The following is a 20,892-nucleotide window of genomic DNA, read 5'->3' on the forward strand; positions in this document are numbered from 1 at the left end:
GATGCATGCTGCAGTCTGACCATGTATTGATATTCAGGGTGACTGTGCAGGACTGCACATTTCCTGCAACCTGCAGTCTGTTTCTGTGCCAAGAGCCATCATCCACATCTCTCTGTAGAGGCTTATTGATGACTTAAGTAACCATAAGCATAAAGTACAAGCTGTAATCAACCTGAGAGCCTGCAGGGACAGATCCAGATTTGCATTCAGTTAAAAAGCTGCTCCGACTAATTTCTTAGATAGATTCTTACCAACAAATTTGGATTACTACGCTTCAGAAGGACATGCCAGTTGTATTTCTTATCAATTCATTATGCAGTGTAACTCTATTTGTCCTCAGAGAGCAACTGATGCACAGCAGTGAATCAGAAATATATAAAACAAGTCACATATAGAAGGTGAATGGAGGTTCTCTGTGCATCTTCCAGCAATGTGCAGCTGAGTCATGTGCTCAGATCAAGGGCAGCAAACGTCAGAGGGGAAAAGACTGCAGCAGACTGATTGATTTGCAGCGTTTAATTGTGCAAGCTGTTTGCATTATTAAAAGCTATAAAATGTGAGTGAAAAAGATTAAAACTTAAAAGTAATTTCAAAACAGTTTAGATTATGAATAAAAATGTTGAATCATATATATATTTTTAAACTGTCCAATTCCTGACAAATGAAAAAAGCAAATAAAAAGGCAAATAGACCAGTTCAATTTACTCTGCCATCAGTTCAAGTTTGTATGGCAACGTTTCAAACTAAAAAGACTATGTGTTCGGACAGAAACCGAGTAAATTTTAGACGCCATGGGATTACATACAAAGTCAATGTGAAGACACTGCATGCGCGATGTGAATATGCATGTGAGAAAATTGAAAATGTATAACATATAATGGGGCTTTATTAATCTGCTTCATAAACGCACAAAGACTTGCAAACTGAGTCTCTGATCAGTTCTGAGTTCAGTTAGAAGCTGAACTGAACACACTCCCACAGACACGGTCGGTGTGTCTGTTAGCTATCCTTGTCTGTTAGCTAGCTTACAGCTAATGTACAGTTGATATTTTGGCTGTTTGAGGCACATAAACACAAACGATCCAGTGGTCAAATATGTGCAAATGACATGAGACAAAAATTCGTTCTGTGTTCTGTCTAAGACACCTTGAAGAAGTAGAGTTTGAAAATATTAAGCAAAGAGAGCATTGCTCAAATGTAGCAACACAAGTCTTCTTGTGCATGTGAAAACATTGATTAAGATTTAGATTTTTGACTAGAGAAGATGCTAAACAAAGCTGAAATGGTAAATCTACCCCAACCTGATGTCCATACATTTATTTTTGCCCCCTAAAATAGGCCAGATTTGAAATGGACCACTGATGTGAATAGACCCCAGGATTAATGAGACCTTGTCCAAAGTGTCGTTGACTTGAACAGACCCAAACAGCGAGAGCACCAACACTGGCAGCAGCTGATAGTCTGCTTGGATGCCCTCAGGTATGATACATATTAACACAAAGACACAAGACACCTGGTGCAATATGACAGAACGCTGCCCAACCTGTTTAGACTGAACATAACACATTGGATACCAAGAACAGAATGGACCCATCAAGACCACCACCTTGCATGCTCTAAAAACCTGCTTTGCCTCTGCACACTTTCAAATCTTTACTTACAAATTGAATACAACTCAGTTTAATTTTTTTGCATACACTTCATATTTTTGTCATTAATGAACTTCCGTACCCCCTCTAAATACTCGGCAGGTGGACAATGTTACTGCAGGAAACAACGGCCACAGACCACAAAATAGTGCTTTGACAGCTGCTGAGTTGATTTGTACAAACAGAAGTAAAACGTGATGTTTGGTGTTCAGCAGACGTGATGCTGTCATGTGCATGAAGTCTTACTTCTCCTTTTGGTGAACACTCCCTTTATTGCATGTGTTTACTGCATGTAAGCACCCAGACGTACATTCAAATTCACACCAACATTTATCACTGTATCTCATTTCCATCTCGCATTGGGTTGTGGAACATTAAACATAATAAATAAAAATCCCTGATAAATTAATTCAAATGAAATGTCGAAATAAAATCAAACTGATTTAATTAAAAGCTTAAGATAACAATTTCACTTAATCTTAATCTAGCAGGTAATTTATACAAAGCAGAGCTGTTTCCGTTGTTTAATTAAACACTCTTTGCCCTGTCAATTCATGTTTATGGTTTAAAGAGACAGATTTCACTGAAACATGTGAGTCACATCTCAGAGTAATGTTACATATATAAGTCTTCTACATATCTTGTTTATTTTAAGGTATTTTTGCATTTTCCATTTAAAATATTGATTAATTAGAATAAGTAGTGTGCAGAATAAGAACAATAACATCAGACTGGTCAAACAGATCATTATTAACACAAAAATAATGCAATAAAGCCAGTGGTGGGAAGTAATGCACTCATTAAAGATTATATTGCTAGAGCATAATTATCTCCCTGACAACAGCTGCCACATGTTGTGACCCAAAAAGATAGTTGTGTTAAAGCTGAGCATGAAAATATAATCTCTTCATTGTGATGCTGAAGTTATAATCACCTAAGTAAAGGGTTTGATGTCTTTTTTCACTACCTTTCTTCATTCAGATCATCTCAGTCTTCACACATGTTTACACTACTGCTCCACGTAGCGGCCACATCATGTTAAAGCAGCCTTTATACATTATAGTGTACTGACATGGAGCCGCCTGCAGAGGACAGTGTAATACAACTCTGTAGCAACATCATTACCCATTAGCTGGTAAGTGGGCTTTTAATTGGTATTTTTTAAATAATTCAGTTAATTGACATAGATAAAATTATCAAAAAGGGTATCAAATGGTCATGCTTTATGGTTGTGATATTTTAAATCATTTTGAAAATAACTCAATGGACAAGAATGTTAGCTTTTTAATCCAACTATTTATAGTTTTTTGGCTAATTCCATATACATAAAATGAAATGGACCAATAGAAAACCAAACTTAACTTTATTTCTAATTGATATTGAGCTCTATTACAATTTTCTAGTCAAGCTGCAAAATAAAGAAGACCTAACCATTTTTAAAACATAAATTATTGACCAAGGTTACTTGATTATTAATCAGTACCCATTTATTTATTTATTTCACCTCCTCCTATGTATTATAGTTTTTATTGAATGTAAAAAGCTTCTTTTTTCTTTCGTTCTGCATACTTGTTTATATGTTACTGTTTTGTTAGTTTGACTGTTGTCAATAAAGTTGGAAGAAAAAGGCGGTTGGCTGGTGAGGGGGCTTTTCCTCTCATTTTAATTGGTATATATATATATAATTTTTTATAACTAACATGGATAAAATTACCAGAAGGGGTGTTTTTGTCTCATTTATGGTTCAGTTTAGCTGCCGCCAATTTAATGGGCTTTGTAAAGTTTAACATCATTAGCCTGGCGCTGCTAATTATCTACAGTTAGCTTAATTAAGACCGTTAAACTAGCTAAATGCGGTGAAGGAGGTCGTTAAAGAGGGAAAGCTTTGTTGTTTCTCGGTCTGTGGTGGCTCCTTTTGGTTGTTTTAAGCACCTTGTAACTTTTCCAAATGATGACATTAGTCTTGAATACAATTGGAAACTCTTCAAAGGTAATTCCAGTTTTATTAGTTATCAGTTAACTAGCTTTAGCTAACGCTAGCATGCAGTAAAAGCTAAAAACTGCTCCTTTCATTTGGGAAAATGACAAAACTGCCGTTTGGCAATTTCAGAGTAGAGCAGGGGGGCATTTATAACTAAATGTCAACAATAGCAAACCCTAAACATAAATCTAGGCCGATATGAATGTTTTGAAAAAAATATTTTGAAGCTCATTAAAGTAAGTTTGTCATGGTCGAAGAATGACAAAAAAGTGGCAAAAAACCGTCATAAGTTAAAAGTAAGTTAACGTTATTCTCACTTGCAAATGCTTGGCAAAAGTGTAACTCAAGGCTTTTGAATACAAATAGAGGTCACCTGTTACGTTTCATGCAAGTACACCCGGGAAATGCCGCTCTCAGTTGTAGTTTCCAAGGCCCAAATAGCCTACATAGAAAGCGCCACAGATCGGCCTACAGCATATCACGAAAAATAAACCAAGATAATACATATTAGGGCTGCAGTCTGGGAGTATTTTCATTATTTCTTAATCTGTTATTATTTAATGAGTGGTTTAGCCTATTAAATGTCAGAAAATAATGAAAAATACCCATAACAGTTTCCCAGACACTCCAGGCGACATCTTTAAATATCTTGTTTTGTCTAACCAGTCCAAACCCCCCAAAATATTCAATTTACAATGATATTAAACAGGGAATAGCAGCAAATTCTCACATCTGCTTAGCTGAAAACAGAGAATGTTTGGTGTTTTTGCCTGATAAATGTCTTAAACGATTACTCGATTATCAAAACTTATCTGTAGTGCAATGCTAATACAGTATCAGTGTCCACATAGATGAAGAGAGCCTAACATGTGTTCAGTTCATAGTTTTTTCTCTATGCTCACAAAGTGAAAAATATTTAACCTAGTTTTCGATCAGAGGGAACAGTGATGGATTGTTTTGGAAATGTCTTCTTGCTGCTGAGATATGCGTTTTACGCTTCAGGCCAGAAATGTCGGGAAATATGAGGAGTGTGTGGTCAGATTACAGACAGGTGAGGGAACAGGTGTGGGTTTGTGTGTGAAATTACATAGGAGATGAATGAGAGGTACTTTTGATTTGACTGCTGTTGCCATTGTACAACCTTTGATTTGTTTTTGCTTTTACAGAAGAAGAAGAAGAAAGAGAGGAAAAGGAGTGCGAGAGCAACAGAGAGTGAGTGTGCTACTGGCTGAGGTTCTGCGTTTGACCTGCTGTTGCAAGAACATGTGTTTTTGAGTGTGTCATATGTTAAAAGTAGACCTGCTGATTAGTTGATCGGCAGAAAAATAATTGGCAACTATTTTAATAATTGATTACATTTTTAAAGTGACTTTTTAAGAAAAAATAACCCAAATTCTCTGGTTCCATCCTTCTCAAATGAATATAATATAATACAAATTCATATTTTCTGGTTTCTTTAGTCTTCTATGAATGTAAAGGGAATATTTTTGGGTTGTTGACTGTTGGCTGGGACAATACAAGACATTAGAGGACGTCACCTTGGGTTTTGGTAAACAGTGATCGATATTTTTCACAATTTTCTGACATTTTACAGACCAAACAACTAGTGAATTAATTGAGAAAATAATCGACAGATTGATTGATAATAAAACTTATCACTAGTTGCTGCTGTAGTTCAACGCGTTACTCCTTTGTAGGACAATAGGTGACGTCTATAAATCTTGTCTGTGCAGACTATGAAGTATGCATTTCTAATTACAGTGAGATGCAGACCAGGTTTGATGCAAGTCCACGTCACACAGCTCTTCTCCAGCACACCATGCTTTATTCATGCTGTGATAAAGGTATTTGCTCACTTTTCAAATACACATTTAATTACTTTTATAGACTCTTTAATACCCCTCCACAGATAATACTACATTTTCCATTACAAAAAGTGATCAAAACAAAGATACTGAAGGTTTTATCTTTCCTTCAGCCATCAGGTTGATGACGAAGAAAAGTTAGCTTAATATGTTTGGAGGATCAAGCGCTTTAGCCACTCTGCCAGTGGTCAAATATTTTTGTCCAAATGTGTGTGTGTGTTTGCCCCAGAGGCTGAAGGACAGCATCAGCACCCTCTGAGCGCTAACCACAGGAAAAACTATTCTCAGATTCTGTGACTTGCAGTCTCTGTGTTGCAAGCACTCTGCAGATACTTGTTTACACTCAATCTGCTATTTATTTTAGTGCTCTGTGCAATATTTCTTTGTATATATGTGAATGTGTGTGTGTGCATACACAGTTGTAAGCCTTGCATGTAGAACTTCACACACACATCATTCCTCCTGTGCTCACATGCTGCCCGCAGATCCTTAAAAAAAAATCTTAATTTTTGTTTTTGAAAGTCAAGGTCTAAAAAAAGGGCCTTAAATTGTCTGGAATTCGAGGAAAAGAGGCATTAAATTTAATCTGCGGCAGACTGAATGAGCACATGTCTGCGTATTTGTTCAGTCCTTATATTTTGTTTAATTTTGTATTTCACAACAATGACAATTTTCGCTGTTTTATTTGGGTTTTAAATAGTTTAGACTCTGCTAAGTAGGTGGCTGCATGCCTTTTGTGGCAGTGCTTCAAATTTTAACCCCGAAGAGGAACAACGTGTCTTTGTTTTGAGATTTTTTTATTTTTTTTTGTCATGGAAATTGTATTTTTATTTGTAGGGAGTATTTAAAAGTTCCTAGAAGTCAGAGTGTGCATATATCTTCCTCCTTGTACTGTGCGGTACATATAGATCATCCTCCTTCTCTGATTATGCTTAAATCACAACCGCCATCAACACACACACACACACACACACACAAGCCTCCTCTCCATCCACCACCCCCCTCTCGTCTCCCTTGGGACTCCCACGAAAGTCTGGTGAGGTCTCCAGTGCCAAAAAGCAGGAAGTCACAGCTGTGCTCATCCCCCTTTTCAGCATGTGTGAGAGCAAGAGTGTGTGTGTTTTCTGTGTCTGTATTTGCATCTGTGTGTAGATCTGGGTCAGTGTGTGTGTGTGTGTGTGTGTGTGCTTCAGTCGTCTATATGTCTGTGTTTGTGTGTCTGTCGCTCTCCCATCCAGTTTATCTGGCCAGTATGACGCTACTTTCTATTCCCATTTCTTTGGTGCAAAAGTTTCCAGCGCCGTTAAATGCGAGTGAGAGAGAGAAAGCCTGGCTTATATAGCCTAATAAACACTGTGCCTGAGCTGTGTCTGTGTGTCATTGTGGCTAATAGCATAAGACTGACTGCACTGGATTGCTCTGGTGGAAAGCTTTGCTTCAACACACACACACACACGCACACACACACATACATCTCTCAACTTTCTCCTTTTTATTGTTTCTCCACTTTCACTCTTTATCTCTTCACTTTCTCTTTCTTTTTGCTCTCCCTTTACCTTTTTCTTTTATTTCTTACTATATGGCCAAAATTTTGTGGACAAGCCAGCCACATATTTTTTGTGTAATGGGGCTGTTTTTCATGTTATGGGATTGGATCATCAATTCCAGTTAAAAGACATCTTAATGCCACAACATACACTGATATTTGAGACAGCAGTGAGCTCCCAACTTTGCTGCAACATTACAGTTGCCTCTGTGCACAAAGTGCATGAAATGTTTTTCCCAGTTTGTGGAAGAACGTGTCTGGCCTGCACAGAGCTCTGACCTCCAGCCCATCCAACACCTCTGGGTTGAATTGAAACACTGACTGTGAGCCAGGGCTTATCGTCCAGCATCACTACTCGACCTTGCAAATGCTCTTGTGGCTGAGTGGGAGCAAAAACCTGCAGCCAGGATCCAAAATCTTATGGAAAGACCTCCCAGAAGAGACTTTTCTGGTAGCATATTAAAGCCTGTAGTTTTTGAACAACAATCACATATGGGTTCAGGTATCCACATATCGGCCATGTCGTCTGTCTCGCTCTGTTCTTCTCATTGTTTTCTAATTCTTTTTCTCTCCCTCTTATATCTCAGTGGCTCTTAATTCTTTCTTCTTCATGAGCCTGTGCTGCACTTTGCTGTAAATCTCAGACCTTTGGTTTAATAGGCGCAGTGTGCCTCTGTAACACCAACTGCCTTTGTTTTGGTTACAGATAAAATCACTGAAGGAAAACACGTCAGCAGAGAGAGAAAGAGGGAGAGGCTATAAGAGACTGAAGAGATGAAGAAAAACAGCGCAGTGAAAGTGTGTGTGAATCCCTGTGGTGCAGGAAGAAATAGACAAATCAGAGGGTAAGACAAGCAGTTCTTCCCTCCTCTTTTTTATTCCTCTAACAAGATACAAAGAGAGAAAGAGAGGAGGAAATGATAGCTACTAAAAGAGTGATGATTTGATGAAGCACATATCCAGAGCAGACTGGATATGTGCTTCCTTACTCTGAGGTACAGATTGAGATTTCAGTCCTTCCTACCAGTTCTGCCAAACTTTGCATCTGTCTGACATTATTTCTTTAATCTTGTCTGAGTGTTTAATCTGACTTATCTTTTTTTGTCCTCTCCTCCTTTTATCCCACCTTTCATTCTCACTTTGTTTGATCTCATTCTGATGCTATCTTCTCTGCACGCTGAGTGTGCACGTGCGGACATACGGAGTTGATCACAGCGCCTGTTGCTGATGTTTTCTTTGGGAATGTTGACAAGTTGACAGGCAAGGCGCTGCACTGACATCAAACCTCACTCCACTGTCAGGACGAGAGAGATACAGAGAGAGAGAGAAAGAAAGAGAGAGAAGAGGTGGGGAGCGGGGGGGGGGAGGGTGAGAGACAGAAAGAGATAGGGAGAGAGGGGGAGGTGAGAGAAAAGGAGGAGGAGAGATGAAGGGGAAAAAAATGACTTCACGACCACGACCGGACTGCCCCCTTTTTTCCCCTCAGCCTCTCTCTGTCTCCCAACTTTATTCCTCCCTCCTCCTCCTCTGTGTGTTTTTTTAAATGATTTTGGGAGAAGAGGGAAACAAGCATTCGGAGCTTGGCTAACGGTGCAGGCAGGAGCGTCACATAGGCAAACAGGAGCCTGAGGGGCAGCACACTGGGACTGAAGAGGACTGGAGAAGCTTAGGGTGCTTTTGGATCAGATGCACAGACTAAAAAGATTGACTGACAGACAGAAGAGGTAGGCAGTAGTAGAAAAAAAGGACATAAAGATTGATACAGACTCACAAAAAGCTTAAGACAATATATTTTCAGAGAGACTGTATAAAAATCAGCAAGGAAGAAGTCAGATATACATATTTATTTTTGTAGAAAAGACAGTGCGCAAGCCTAAACATTTTCCAGAGGACCAGAGTTTCTTCCACTGGAGAGAGAAAGAAGCAGATGGACAGAGGCACATTTTGAATGACAAGACAAGAATCCTCATCTTCTTGCAGAAATGCTCTTGAGGAACTCTGCATTGAGCTGTTACTGTCTGCTATGTTCCTGGCAGGCATAGGAAACATTTATCTTCACTAATTCCTCTTGGGAAGAGGATCCACGTTGTCTTCTTTTTTCCTTTTCTACAAAGTCATTCTTCAGTGCACGTGTTGTGCTGATTGTCACTATGTTTCCACAAAGGTACACATCATTATGGACTTCTTGCTTTCTGATCTTGTGCATCCTGGATATATGGACCACAGCCTCGCCAGCTCAACAACAATCAAAACCCCAGCTGAAGTCTCGCCGGTCCAGGCAAATGTCACCCCTCACCTCCTCCTCATCGGCGGGCAACCTGTCAGAGAGCGCTGAGAGCAAAGTGGAGCGCCTCGGTCAGGTGTTCAAGCGAAATGTCCGCGAGCTACGTGAGAAAAGCTTCTGTTTGGACCTGGTCTTCCTGGTGGACGAGTCGTCCAGCGTGGGGGCCAATAACTTCCTCAGCGAGCTGAGGTTTGTACGCAAGATGCTATCCGACTTTCCTGTTGCGCCGGAAGACACGCGGGTGGCGTTGGTTACCTTCTCATCCAAGACCCATGTAGTGACGCGAGTGGACCACATCTCTGCGCCCAAGTCCCACCAGCACAAGTGTTCCCTGTTCAACCAGGAGATTCCAGCCATCAACTACAGAGGAGGGGGCACCTACACTAAAGGAGCCTTCCAGAGGGCAGCGGTGAGTCAGACCAAGAGATAAAGTGAAAGTGGCTGCGATGATGATGCTAGTGAAGCATGTGTGTCAGTCTGCGTACCTAAACATGCATCTATATGTGTGTATAAGTTTCTTTTCTTAAATTTCGCTTACTTTCGTATTTTCTTTGCACCATCATACTGAGCCTGAGTTTGCTTTTACTTAACCCTTTGCTGTATGTGTGACCATGCACAGGATCTGCGTGCGTGTTTGTGTGTGTGTGTGTGTGTGTGTGTGCCTGCCAGGTAGTCTTCAGCCTGCTGTGTGTGTGCAGGGAATGATTGTGGCTTAGTAAGGCTGATGTTAATGAGGCCCTGCGTGGCCTTGCTGTTACTGCTGCTTCCTCTAAATTACACACCAGTAGATAGTGAGGGGAAGCCGCTAATTGTTCAGGAGTTTCCAGTGATAAAAATACTATAAGGAGTGAGCACATGCACGCATGCAGACACACACACACACGCAGAAACCCATGCATACACTGTAATATACATACACACGTGCCCCTACTGTTACCTGAGTGGAGCAACACTTAGAGATACTGTAGGTTTTGAAAAGGGGAACAGAGAGCAAGACACATAAGTCAAGACATGAATTGTGGCCAAGAATCAGTTGTTGTTAGGGATGCGTGGGCAGCGTATTATACATTAGGCTTTCTGTGTGTATATGAATTGCTTCAGACTTACTGATAAGGTTTTGTGCTGTACTCCTTATGCTTTACTTCATTATTCATGACAGTTTTGGGTCTTAACAGAACCATAACAGGTTTCAAAATGAATTTATTTTCGGAGGCAGGGATTTCAGGGTTACGTGGGGTTACAAGGAGTCAGAATGTTAGCTTGTTTATGGTTTGTTGATTTGAGCTGCCCGACACCTAACCGCACACACTCAAACACACATGCACAGAGGACATATGGCACAGTTCATCCGTCAAGTCCAAACAGCCCAGCTGTAAAAGCCGTGTTGGTGGTATAGGGGCTGGTCCTGTATAAACACACACACCTCTGCTCATGCCTCAGATCTGCCTTCAGTTAGGAGCTTTGTGAGTGTTATCTGCGGTATTCTTTGGCCACAATTCAGGTGCTTTTAGGGTCTGCATACTTGCTAAAAAATCCTGAAGCCTGTCTTTGTGCTTGTTGCACTGTTGTTAAGCTACTTAGTGCTGTTTTGCAGTCTGCTGATGCAAAACCACACATACAGAAGGCCAGATGGCTTACATCATGGCATGGTGACAAAAATACAAAATAGATGTTATGACTGGGTGCACTGAAATCAGAAGAATCAGAAAACCTCACACAAACACAATCACATGATGAAACAGCAGTACTAGCTGTCCAAATGACTTGTTACTGATGGCTGCAGCATCACTTGCTTAAAGTCAGTGATGTGCTGTTAAATAAAAAGGAAGAGTATATCCTGTCAGTGATCATCACAAGGCAAATAACTCAGTTTGAGTTCTAATTTATGTTTTTTCACTTTAATACCTTCATCATTTTGTTGCTACAGTTGTAACTACTGTATGTATCATACTAAAAAAACATGTCAGCCTGGTTTAGCAGACAAAAGATAGGTAAGCTAGGTTTTGGCAGGTTTACCCTCCACTCCATCGCTGTTTCAAGCTAATAGCCTTGGATTGTATCCTCCAGCTTAGCGCTGAAAGCTCGGCCCTCAGGACAGGTTTTCAGCTCGCCCTACTTAGTTAAAGTGCTGATAAGGAGACTTCTGGCTGCGTCCCAGCTGCTAAAGACCACAACAATACCAAGAAAAGGATTTCTGGTGGAACATAAGTGCCTTATCATTATTCACAAACACTCTGAATGTTTTGGGTGATTTATCAAGTGATGCAGTAGTCTGAATCATCCAAAGACGACTTTAAAGAATGCAGGACGTACTGCTCAGGCTCTTAACTTTGGCTTCCAAACACTGTTAATGATCCAAAGTCTGATTAAAATAAAATATTAAATTTCAGTGTTATTCACTTATTGCAGCCAACAATCAGTCTTGTTATATTTTGCAAGATAATATGCATTGCAGATCTAGATTTCCTGTATTTCTTTCCAGTGTGCCATCTGCAAGGTGAGAGTCCGTAGGCCGACTTGATCGATGTATGAGTAAGTGGAGAGCTATGTGCAGCCTACACGGAGCTGAGACTTGTTGGAAAGATAGATGAGCCTAGCAGATACAGTCCCAGACGCTGCAGATCAACTAGTGCTCTAGAAACCACCCCACACCTGACAGATTCAGTCTGACGTTTAATGTGTGTCTTCACATGATCGAGGAAGTGATGCAAAGAAAAAAAAAAAAGAAAAAAAAAAAAGTGGGCCGTCTGTGATTTATAGCCTGATCTCTGGGTTTTTTATCGTCTGTCTGAATCTGACTGGAAAGAGAAAAAAAGGAGCGCTTGTCGTCTGTTTCCATTAGCTACATAAATGATGGTTCTGCTAACACTAATCTACAATGCGCATATCCGACTGTCATCGTGTACCAACTGAACTGTAGGGCAACTGTCTTAGTGTGTGAGTGTGTAGAGTGGGGAATTTTGCGGTGTATGAGCGCATGTAATTAGTTATTTTGTGCTATTGCCCATACACGTGCCTCCTTGTGTTTGTGCTCCTGTGTACTCATCTAAGGGAAAATTAGGGGTGTGTGTGCATGCGTGTACAAGTGTGTGTGTGTGTGTGTTTGTGCATGTCAGAGAGAAAGAGACAGTGAAAGTAAGAGAGAGAGGATAATTGATAATTGCAGGATAATAATAATAATGCCATATTTTAGTCCCTTGGCTGGTCTTGGCTGTTCTAAGTGCTGTAGAAAGCTGGGATCCATTAAGAGAAACATTTTTCCACCAGCCGTGCATGTAGAGACAGGGCTCTCCTCCAGCACTCTTTGTCTCTGTCTGTCTCTCTGACTGTCTGTCTGCTGTCTCCCTTCTCACCTAATACATCATAGGTTTCAAGCATCATTATGTATAGCGTCAGTAATGATTTTTTTTTTTGCTTAGTTTATGGAAAGATTGTATTTAATGTTGAACTATATTTACAGAAAATATGTAAACAAAGACTTAAAGTCTATGTAGAGCAATAATAAATATGTGTTCTGAGTTTGTAACACCATAGAAAAATGTGTAATTAACCACCCAGCCAAATTTGAATGATTAAAAAGTCATAAAGTATATAAAATTAGGTTTCAAAATTGTGGAAAATAAGCTGTATTTTCTGCTCTGAAACGCTGGCGGTATGTCTGCTGAAGGTGCTGAAAGCACAGCCGAACTGAACAGCCTCTGAGTTAACAACGCTCATACTGAACTCCTGAATAAAAATACACAATTTAAAATAGGCCTTGTTCGTAAGTGTAAGGCAAGCAACATGGATAATATTTTAAAAATAAAGTAACGTTACGAGCCACTTGGTGGCTTCATTGTGGCCGTCACCCTTGGAGCAACTGCCTCTCACGTGCTTTTTGGTGAAGTGCTGCCCGGCAAATGCTCTCCCTCAGGCTGGAGACCTCCCAGTCGCACAGCCAGTGCTGAAGTGTCCGTGGCTCCGTGTCCAGTGACTCTTCCCGTCCTCCTAACCAGGCAGCCGGTGCTGAAGCTGAAGCCGAAGCCGCTGGCGGCTCCACCCATCCACAGATGCTGTATCTGGGTTTAAAATAATTGCTTGATCGCTAACGTTGACCGAAAATGGCCCCATTCACCAGTAACAGCGGATTATCCGAAGTGAATCCCAGTTGTCTCCGATTAAAGTTTGTAATGCTACGTAGTGTAAAAATAGTAACCATGAGTACGTGAGCTCTAGTGTTTATATAGTGGGGGAGGGGTCATGCTAGTAACCCCGCTACATCATTGAGCCACCATTTCAGGCCCGCCCGAAAAATCCTGAACACAGAAAATTTAGTACTACATAGTTCACAGTCTTTAATAATAATGTGTTTAAAAAGAAATCTCTGATTTTCCTTAACACAGACTTTAAACATACCAAATAATTAGACAGTATGGATATCCTTATAGTTAGTAAAGTGGAGTGCTCTGGGCTGATGTGTAGACAGATAAGTCACACATAAGTGCCATTCTGTCTCATGGTCTCAGTATGCTTCAAATGTAGGTCTAAAGTTAAAAGTGTTAGCTGCTCTGAATGGCCACACTTAAAGACAGAGCGGAAAGCCTACTGTCATACAAATACGATGAATCATACAAATGAGGATAAGCTTGCGGTCAGTCTCTCCTTGTGTACTTGTGGCGCTGATCTTGGTTGTGAAATTATGGAAGTAGTTGTATGAAGAATAAAAAAAGAGAGCTTGAGAGAGAAGTTCAAATTCTGAATACTTTCACACCTCCGCATATCTGGCCACTGCAGTCAGCATGATTGTCGGATTATCAGTTTCGGAAAATTATCCGACACTGCTCCCCTCGATTCTGCAGAAAAAAGGGGATTTCAGATAGTTACATGATCTGAAAAGCAATTCTTTGGAAGCTACAGAGGACTTTTGGCTTGAATATCACTTGAATAAAAAACCCTTGTAAGCTAGCATGATACCTCTTTTCAATGACGGAAAACAAGCAATATAACACACTTTTCTACAAACCACTGCAAATATCTCAAAGCATTAGGGCCATGACATAATGAAACTGTCTGAGAACTTTGCTGAAATAAAATAGTCTAAATTTAACAACAAGTTCCTTGATTTAGATCAGGAAATACCAGATTAAAGGATACATTAACAAAACCAAGCAACAGACTGAGCATTCAAAGCTCTTCAAAGAGCACTCAAAGTCCTTCTCTACTGATATAAATGACCATATCTTGGCTGTATCTGCGTGTAAAATATCGTAGATAAAGGTTAAATGTCATATACTATGAGTTTATTAAGAGTGCAGCACTTTGTCACGATGATTCATAGCGCCCCATTTCAGGATCTGTCTCTCCTCAACCTCACATCAGACATGACCTGGTACCTGATGACATCACTCGCCTTGTAGTTTTCCAGCACTTTCCTGACCTTTTTATAAAAGAGCTGATTGATAACTTTCAGTAAATGTTTTCAGGCCCTTGAGGAATAACAGATAGAGATTGTTGACATCACCTTCTCCAAACTGAATCATGTTAACTTCCCCTCTATTTATTTTAATTTCTCTGAAAAAGTCTGCTCTTGTTAACATTTTATTTATTTTCAATGTATTTGCCTTGTACATGACCAAATACCCTCAGGGCAGTATAGCTCAAAGCCTTTCATTTTATACTATCGGTTGCTTGTAATCTTGTTGATCCAGGAATTATGGCTTTTTCCATTGTTGCTTTTATTATAAGTTGCTTTGGATACGAGTGTCAACCATAAAAATACAGGGAGAGAAACGACTGTAGCTGTAATAGCCAGTTAAAAATCCCCGCCATCACTTGTTTTTTGTCTGATCGTTTATCCTGAAGAATTTGCGTTCTTCTTGGTTCTTTGGGTTGCCATGTGTTGCCAGATAAAACCCCCTCTCGCTCTGTGCAGGCAGGCCCAGCTTTGGCAAAGGAACACTGAGCACTAAACTGGACTTGGCGGCCTCACTGTGTCAATCTGCCTTCATAGTTGCATAAGACACAGACAGATTGGCAGCATGTGAAGAGAGATGACGAGAGAAAAGAAGTGGGAGAAAGATGGAAGATTGAGAGGAAAAAAGCAGAAGAAAGAGGGGAAAAAACCCTAAGTCAAGGGATTGAAAGAAAGAATGTGGCTCTTTCTGGTGGTTATTCCCAATAATGTTTTTACCTGACTGTTGGTTAGGCTCTTCTTGAATCTGGGTCAAAACAGATATTGGAATGGTTTACTGGCCATTTAATAAAAGGAGCTTTCTGCTCAGCCAGCCTGTGTGTTTCTGGGACTGAAATCTGTATAAGTTGGACTAGCAGGTGGGTTATTTTCCTCTGTTTCTTCAGCGAAAAGTTCCAATGACTCCTAATGTGCCCGACACACCAGCAAAACACACACTTTCACGCTCATTATTCACCCACAAACTCATACAAACAGAGTTTATGGACCAGCTGCGGGTCTTTACATGGTTGTCATATGTACTGTAAGTCAGAGCGGTCATATTATAGACTGTAAACTGAGTGTGTGCATGAGAATGTACTGTATGTGCTTAATTTATAGATATACTATATAAGTGCAGTATGTCTATAAATATGTAAAGTCAACCTAAATCTTGCAAAAAATCTTGCCAGGAGATTTTAGTCCTGTAGTCATCCACAGAGAATCAATTGAGCACAGTTTGAAGTTGGCCGAATTAGAAAATCCTCTGGAGCTGCCCAACTCTCAAATATCGTAAACACGTACTTAAATTTAAATAGCCATTGTGGATGTAAAATGAAGCATAATTCTGCAACTGCAAGGCATGTTTCTCACCTCATGTTATTCAGAAACAGATTTTTTTTTCTTTGCAGAGTATAGCCGCCATGTTTTTCCAGTTAGAATATTGGAGCCAAAGCCCACATTTGTTGAGCAAAGTGTACAAATAGTCCAAGTTGATGTTTCAGACAAGGAGAACACTTGTCAGTCACATGTCACACAGGCCTACTTAAGATGATGCCTGTCTCTATTGAGCCTTGCCAGACCACAATAGGCAAATCAAATATTGTGGGTTGGGTTCACGAGGCCCCCGTTTCATTCCAGTGAGTCAGCGCTATTTCTCCCATTCCTCCCGTTTCTATGTCTCTCCATCATTCTCTCCTCCCGAGTCATAGACCTCCCCGGCAGTCTATTAGGCAGGAGAACGTCACTGTCATCCAGCTTTGACGCATTACAGCCAAAATACGGGGTATTGTTTTTCAAAACATTGTCTATTAGATTAAATGAGGCTTGTGTAAGTCGCTTATATTTGGCCTGTGGAGATGTACTGCACTGTGGGGGATCCTGTACATTTTTGGCCTGTCTGAAGCACACACACTCACAGGCACACACACACAACTATACACAAATGTGAGCCTTTTTCGTCAATTTTTGAATAGACAGTAATGAGATGTGGAGCGCTGCAAATTAAGGTGGGAAATGAACACCATCCATCACCTGAATGCTGGAAAATTTTGTCTACAGCGGGTGATTTTCAGGAGCCTTTTCATTCTAAAAAACATATTTGCTCACCGGAGCACTTTTTATTTTGTTGGTTGAGTCATACAGCAAACTTTAAACAAGCCAATGAAGTCTTACTAGCAGCTTTGGATGAATCTGAGCTTAACACACAGTGTAAGAAGGTTAGAAGTGACACTGAGGAGAGTTAACATAGTGGGGAGCTGCTACCAGAAAAGTATAAACTGAATTCCCATGGAAACCTCTTTATAATAGGTGTAGAACTGTTACTCAAAGGAAAAAGGGAAGACGACTACAGTTTCTGGGACGGAGCCAATTCAAACGAGTGCAACAAATGAAAGCAAGGTGCACCTCTTTGATGCGGTACCCAAGGCAGGACCCAGCCATGATAAGACGATAAGAAAAGACTCTGTTTCCTGTCTGTGCAACTGCCACTTCCCGTCATCTCGCCCTTAATCATTTCCTCCCACTCAGTCCGTCTGTTTCTTCCCTCTACCCCCTTCCTCCTCCTCCTCCTCCTCCTCTTCATCCTCAGTATCAGAGGATCAGGGATTGATGAAACAGAGGGATGGAGCAGACAGGCTGCCTCACCTACCAGCCAGAAAAAGCCCTGATAAGACCGAAGCCAGACAGGAACGTCCACAGACACCAGACAACAGATTTAAATATGCAGTGGGATGTGGGTCATTACCACTACTGTATATAGCACCTCATAAATCTCTTAAATGACTAATCAGGTCAATGCATGCTTTTTTTTGCCCCAAATCAAGATCTGCGGTGGGAAGAGAAGTACTTTTGTTTTGCTGATAACCACATGAGTAAAAGGAAAATTATCTCAGTTTAGGTTTCAAAGCTGAAACATTTTCCGCAGGTTCTCACTACACATTTTTTATCACCATCTTGCAGTTGGTACGCAGTAAAAGTGTCACAGAACATTGATATAACAGGAACATGATATTATATATTGCTCAACAGCATTGATAAACCTGATTTTTTGTACAGCAGAATATTGAGTTTCCAATCAAGGTAAATGCAGCATATAGATGGACATAAATTGCAAATTTCAGCTTGAAACTTTTCTTGAGTTTGTATGTGTTTTCTTAATCTAGGTTTTATATTAAATAAATATTTAAATGATGTCATTACAAAGTATATTGGTTTTGGAAAGCCGCTGTTACCTGAGATTTCCAGTCAGTTTTATAGATGATGATGTAATTTGTGTTGGAAGCAGATATCTTAATTTAACTCTTGACGTCGACAGTGACCCATAACATGATTTTCGTGCTTTACTTTCATTTAATAGGATCTAATTTCAAAATAGCGCATTCACAAGTCCACTCCTTACACACACACACACACACACACTGGTGCTTACCTGGCACTTATGCTTAGGGCGTAGTTGGAAAGTTCTTCAGACCCTGTCATGGTAATCGACACAATAGACTCAACATGACTGTGTGTGTATTAGTGTGTGTATGTGTCTGTCTGTGTGTATTTTTAGGGTTTAGGAGGAAGAAATGCATTAGTCTCGGGTTCTGGTCCTCTGGGCCTCTTCATACTGAATCATTCTGACAGAAATATTCTCCATTCTCTTCTTTCATAACTTTGTCCATCGACCTCAAATATGCTTCACTGAGGCCTGTTGGAGCAGTTTTCTCACAAAATGCTTTGACCATCTTTTGTCAGTATTGTCATCAACAATATTTCAGTTGGGAGGAGAGGAAACTGTTGGCTTTAAAGTGATTTTTCAACATTGCTTTGGCTTTTTATGGAATGAGCCGGGAACCAGGAATCTTAAAACTATCAACATCGTTTAACATCAGCGATACCTTATGGTAGCTTGTAGTTACATTTGGGTTGATTCTTCATCATCTTTAATCCTCTCACCTTCTTTTTATTACTTCATCCATTGTTTCCTTTGTGTAGTTTTAAGATATTGCTTAAGTTTAGGGCTGAATCTTATTATTCTGATTATTTTCTCGATGAATCGTGAAGTCTAGTTATTGTCAGAAAGTACAGAAAAATGCAAATTACAATTTTCATGGATCCTAAGTTGACATCTTCAAATTGTCCGACCAATACTTCAAAACCCAACGATATTTGGTTTACGATGATATAAATCAGTGAAAACAAGCAAACGTCACAGTTGAGAAGCTGGAACCAGATAACTTGCAAATTGAATAAGTGATTGTCACCATAGTTGCTGATTCATTTCATTCACTTAATACATCAATCAAATGACTAATTGTTTCAGCTCTGCTCGTGTAGTCAACATAAAAGTTTCAACTTGTACTTCACGCTGGCTGAACTACTGCTGCATGTGGTCTCCATTCCTGAGAAAAATAATCAAAATCAGATTAAGCTGTGTGCTGACACAGTGGATTTGCTGGTTGAGAGATATTTTGTTTTACAGTAGGTTTGTTTTTACAGCGTTTTTACATTAAAGATAAATTCTTGCATAAACTAACCGTCCATGAATTCAGGATGCATACAGTCTGCCCTCTACAATAGTTAAACTCTACTCTGTCTTGCCATGTCTAATTGTATGGACAATATTTGCCTTTGTTACTTAACAGCGGGCCTGTGCACTCCTGTTCCTTCTCCTGTCTCGCTCCTCTAACCCCTGCCCTTCTCTCTGAAATGGATACTGAATATTTTCCAGAAACAGGGGCCTACTTTCCGACCTCTGAACGTCTAGAGGACCCTGAGGCCTCCTCATTCACCGCTATCTCTTTCTCACACACACACATACACACACACACACACACACACACACACACACAACGTAACATGCAAACTAGACCTCAGAGCCCCGAGGTGTCATTTAAAAATAATTCCTCTGTAAAACTGTTCATAAGACCAAATTCAAGCCAAAGCTAATAATTTTAATCCCCAAATCAACATTGTTCTCTAGTTTTCTGTGATAAAACAAAACAGCGATATAATTTCATTCAATATGTAAAGTAGTAGTAGTAGTAATTTGAGTTGAAGTCAGATAATCTGTAATTGCATCCAGGATACATTTATTTTTGCAGACGTGGTTAACAGATGTGTTTCAATTCACCCATCCATTCTCTAGCTGTCACCCCGGATAACCTGGGAGCCTTTGAATTCCCCAACTATCGCATATCTGTGGAGAAGTGTTGACAGACAGCCAGGTAGGGTAGAGATACGCAGGCTGTGAGGTCAGCTGAGTTCAGCAGTCATGGCAGTGGGTGCATCTGCAGCTCGCTATAGTGTCGAAAGACCTCTGGGAGGCTGAATGAGGCCCAGATATGTGCAGCCTGTCAGAAATCTGGGCACTGGATGCTCACAAGGATCTCTTTGAAATAGTCCCAGCAGTTGGGGGAAATGAATCTCAGCATGCAGCCTTCTCTAATCTTTCCAGTCAGATATATCACTGAAGTAAATGACAAGTTCATAGAAGAGTTGCTCTGTGTTGAGAATACAGAGCAACCTGACTCTGAATGTCTCATTTTGTCATTCAAGAGCTTAATTACAGGAAGTGCTGATGTACAAGCCTCTAAAATAGCACAAACCATTTTCTAAGAGATTTTCCAAACCGTGGATATCTCATTTAGAACAAAACCCTTCAGTTAGACAAAGCAGACTTCCTTTAAATCCAGTCCAAGGTCATTGGTTTCCTCCAACAACTGTATTCATTTCAGCAGCCATAGGCTTGATGAAGACTTTAACAGATCTTCTTTAGGTCATTTTAAAGGAGCAGTGGTCCTCCCCCATCAGGAGCTCCTAGGAGATATAAAACATGAAAAACTAAGCCCCATTCAGACTCAAGGGAAACCCAAGCTCAGGTCTCACACCTGTCTCATTGCCAAGAAAAGTCCCAGTGTTGAATGGTTAGGAAGCTTGATTTGGAAAACATACAATGCCACTTCTTTTTTCACCAGTGTAGTTTGTCCTTGGGTGGTGGATAAAACGCACATATGCAAAAGTGCACTTGAACATGCATACAGTACATAGCCTACATGCAATGGTCTGCGTAGCAAGGTGTTGAAAACCCTTGGTTAGACAAAGCAGGAATTGGAATTATTACGTGAAAATGGACCCAAATCAGTCATTGTTC

General features: G+C 40.2%; 1 protein-coding gene across 6 annotated transcripts in view; it reads left to right on the top strand.

The window, feature by feature from the left end:
• The first annotated feature begins 3,354 nt into the window (after positions 1-3,354).
• svep1 (sushi, von Willebrand factor type A, EGF and pentraxin domain containing 1) overlaps positions 3,355-20,892 on the top strand; it is a 118,341-nt gene continuing 100,803 nt past the window's right edge. For 3 of the 6 annotated variants that reach the window (XR_006093707.1, XM_042402406.1, XM_042402409.1), the window contains exons 1-5: positions 3,355-3,639; positions 4,797-4,842; positions 5,392-5,474; positions 7,748-7,886; positions 9,206-9,734. Coding sequence is in view for 5 of the 6 variants with exons in the window: in XM_042402406.1 (XP_042258340.1) it covers positions 7,816-7,886; positions 9,206-9,734 (600 nt within the window). In the remaining variant the exon portion in view is untranslated. Of the gene's footprint in view, positions 3,640-4,632; positions 4,682-4,796; positions 4,843-5,391; positions 5,475-7,747; positions 7,887-9,205; positions 9,735-20,892 lie in introns of all 6 variants that reach the window. The other 3 variants (XM_042402407.1, XM_042402410.1, XM_042402408.1) reach the window with 3 other exon arrangements.

Source organism: Thunnus maccoyii, chromosome 22 (genome assembly GCF_910596095.1).
Source record: "Thunnus maccoyii chromosome 22, fThuMac1.1, whole genome shotgun sequence".
Lineage (NCBI taxonomy): Eukaryota > Metazoa > Chordata > Actinopteri > Scombriformes > Scombridae > Thunnus > Thunnus maccoyii.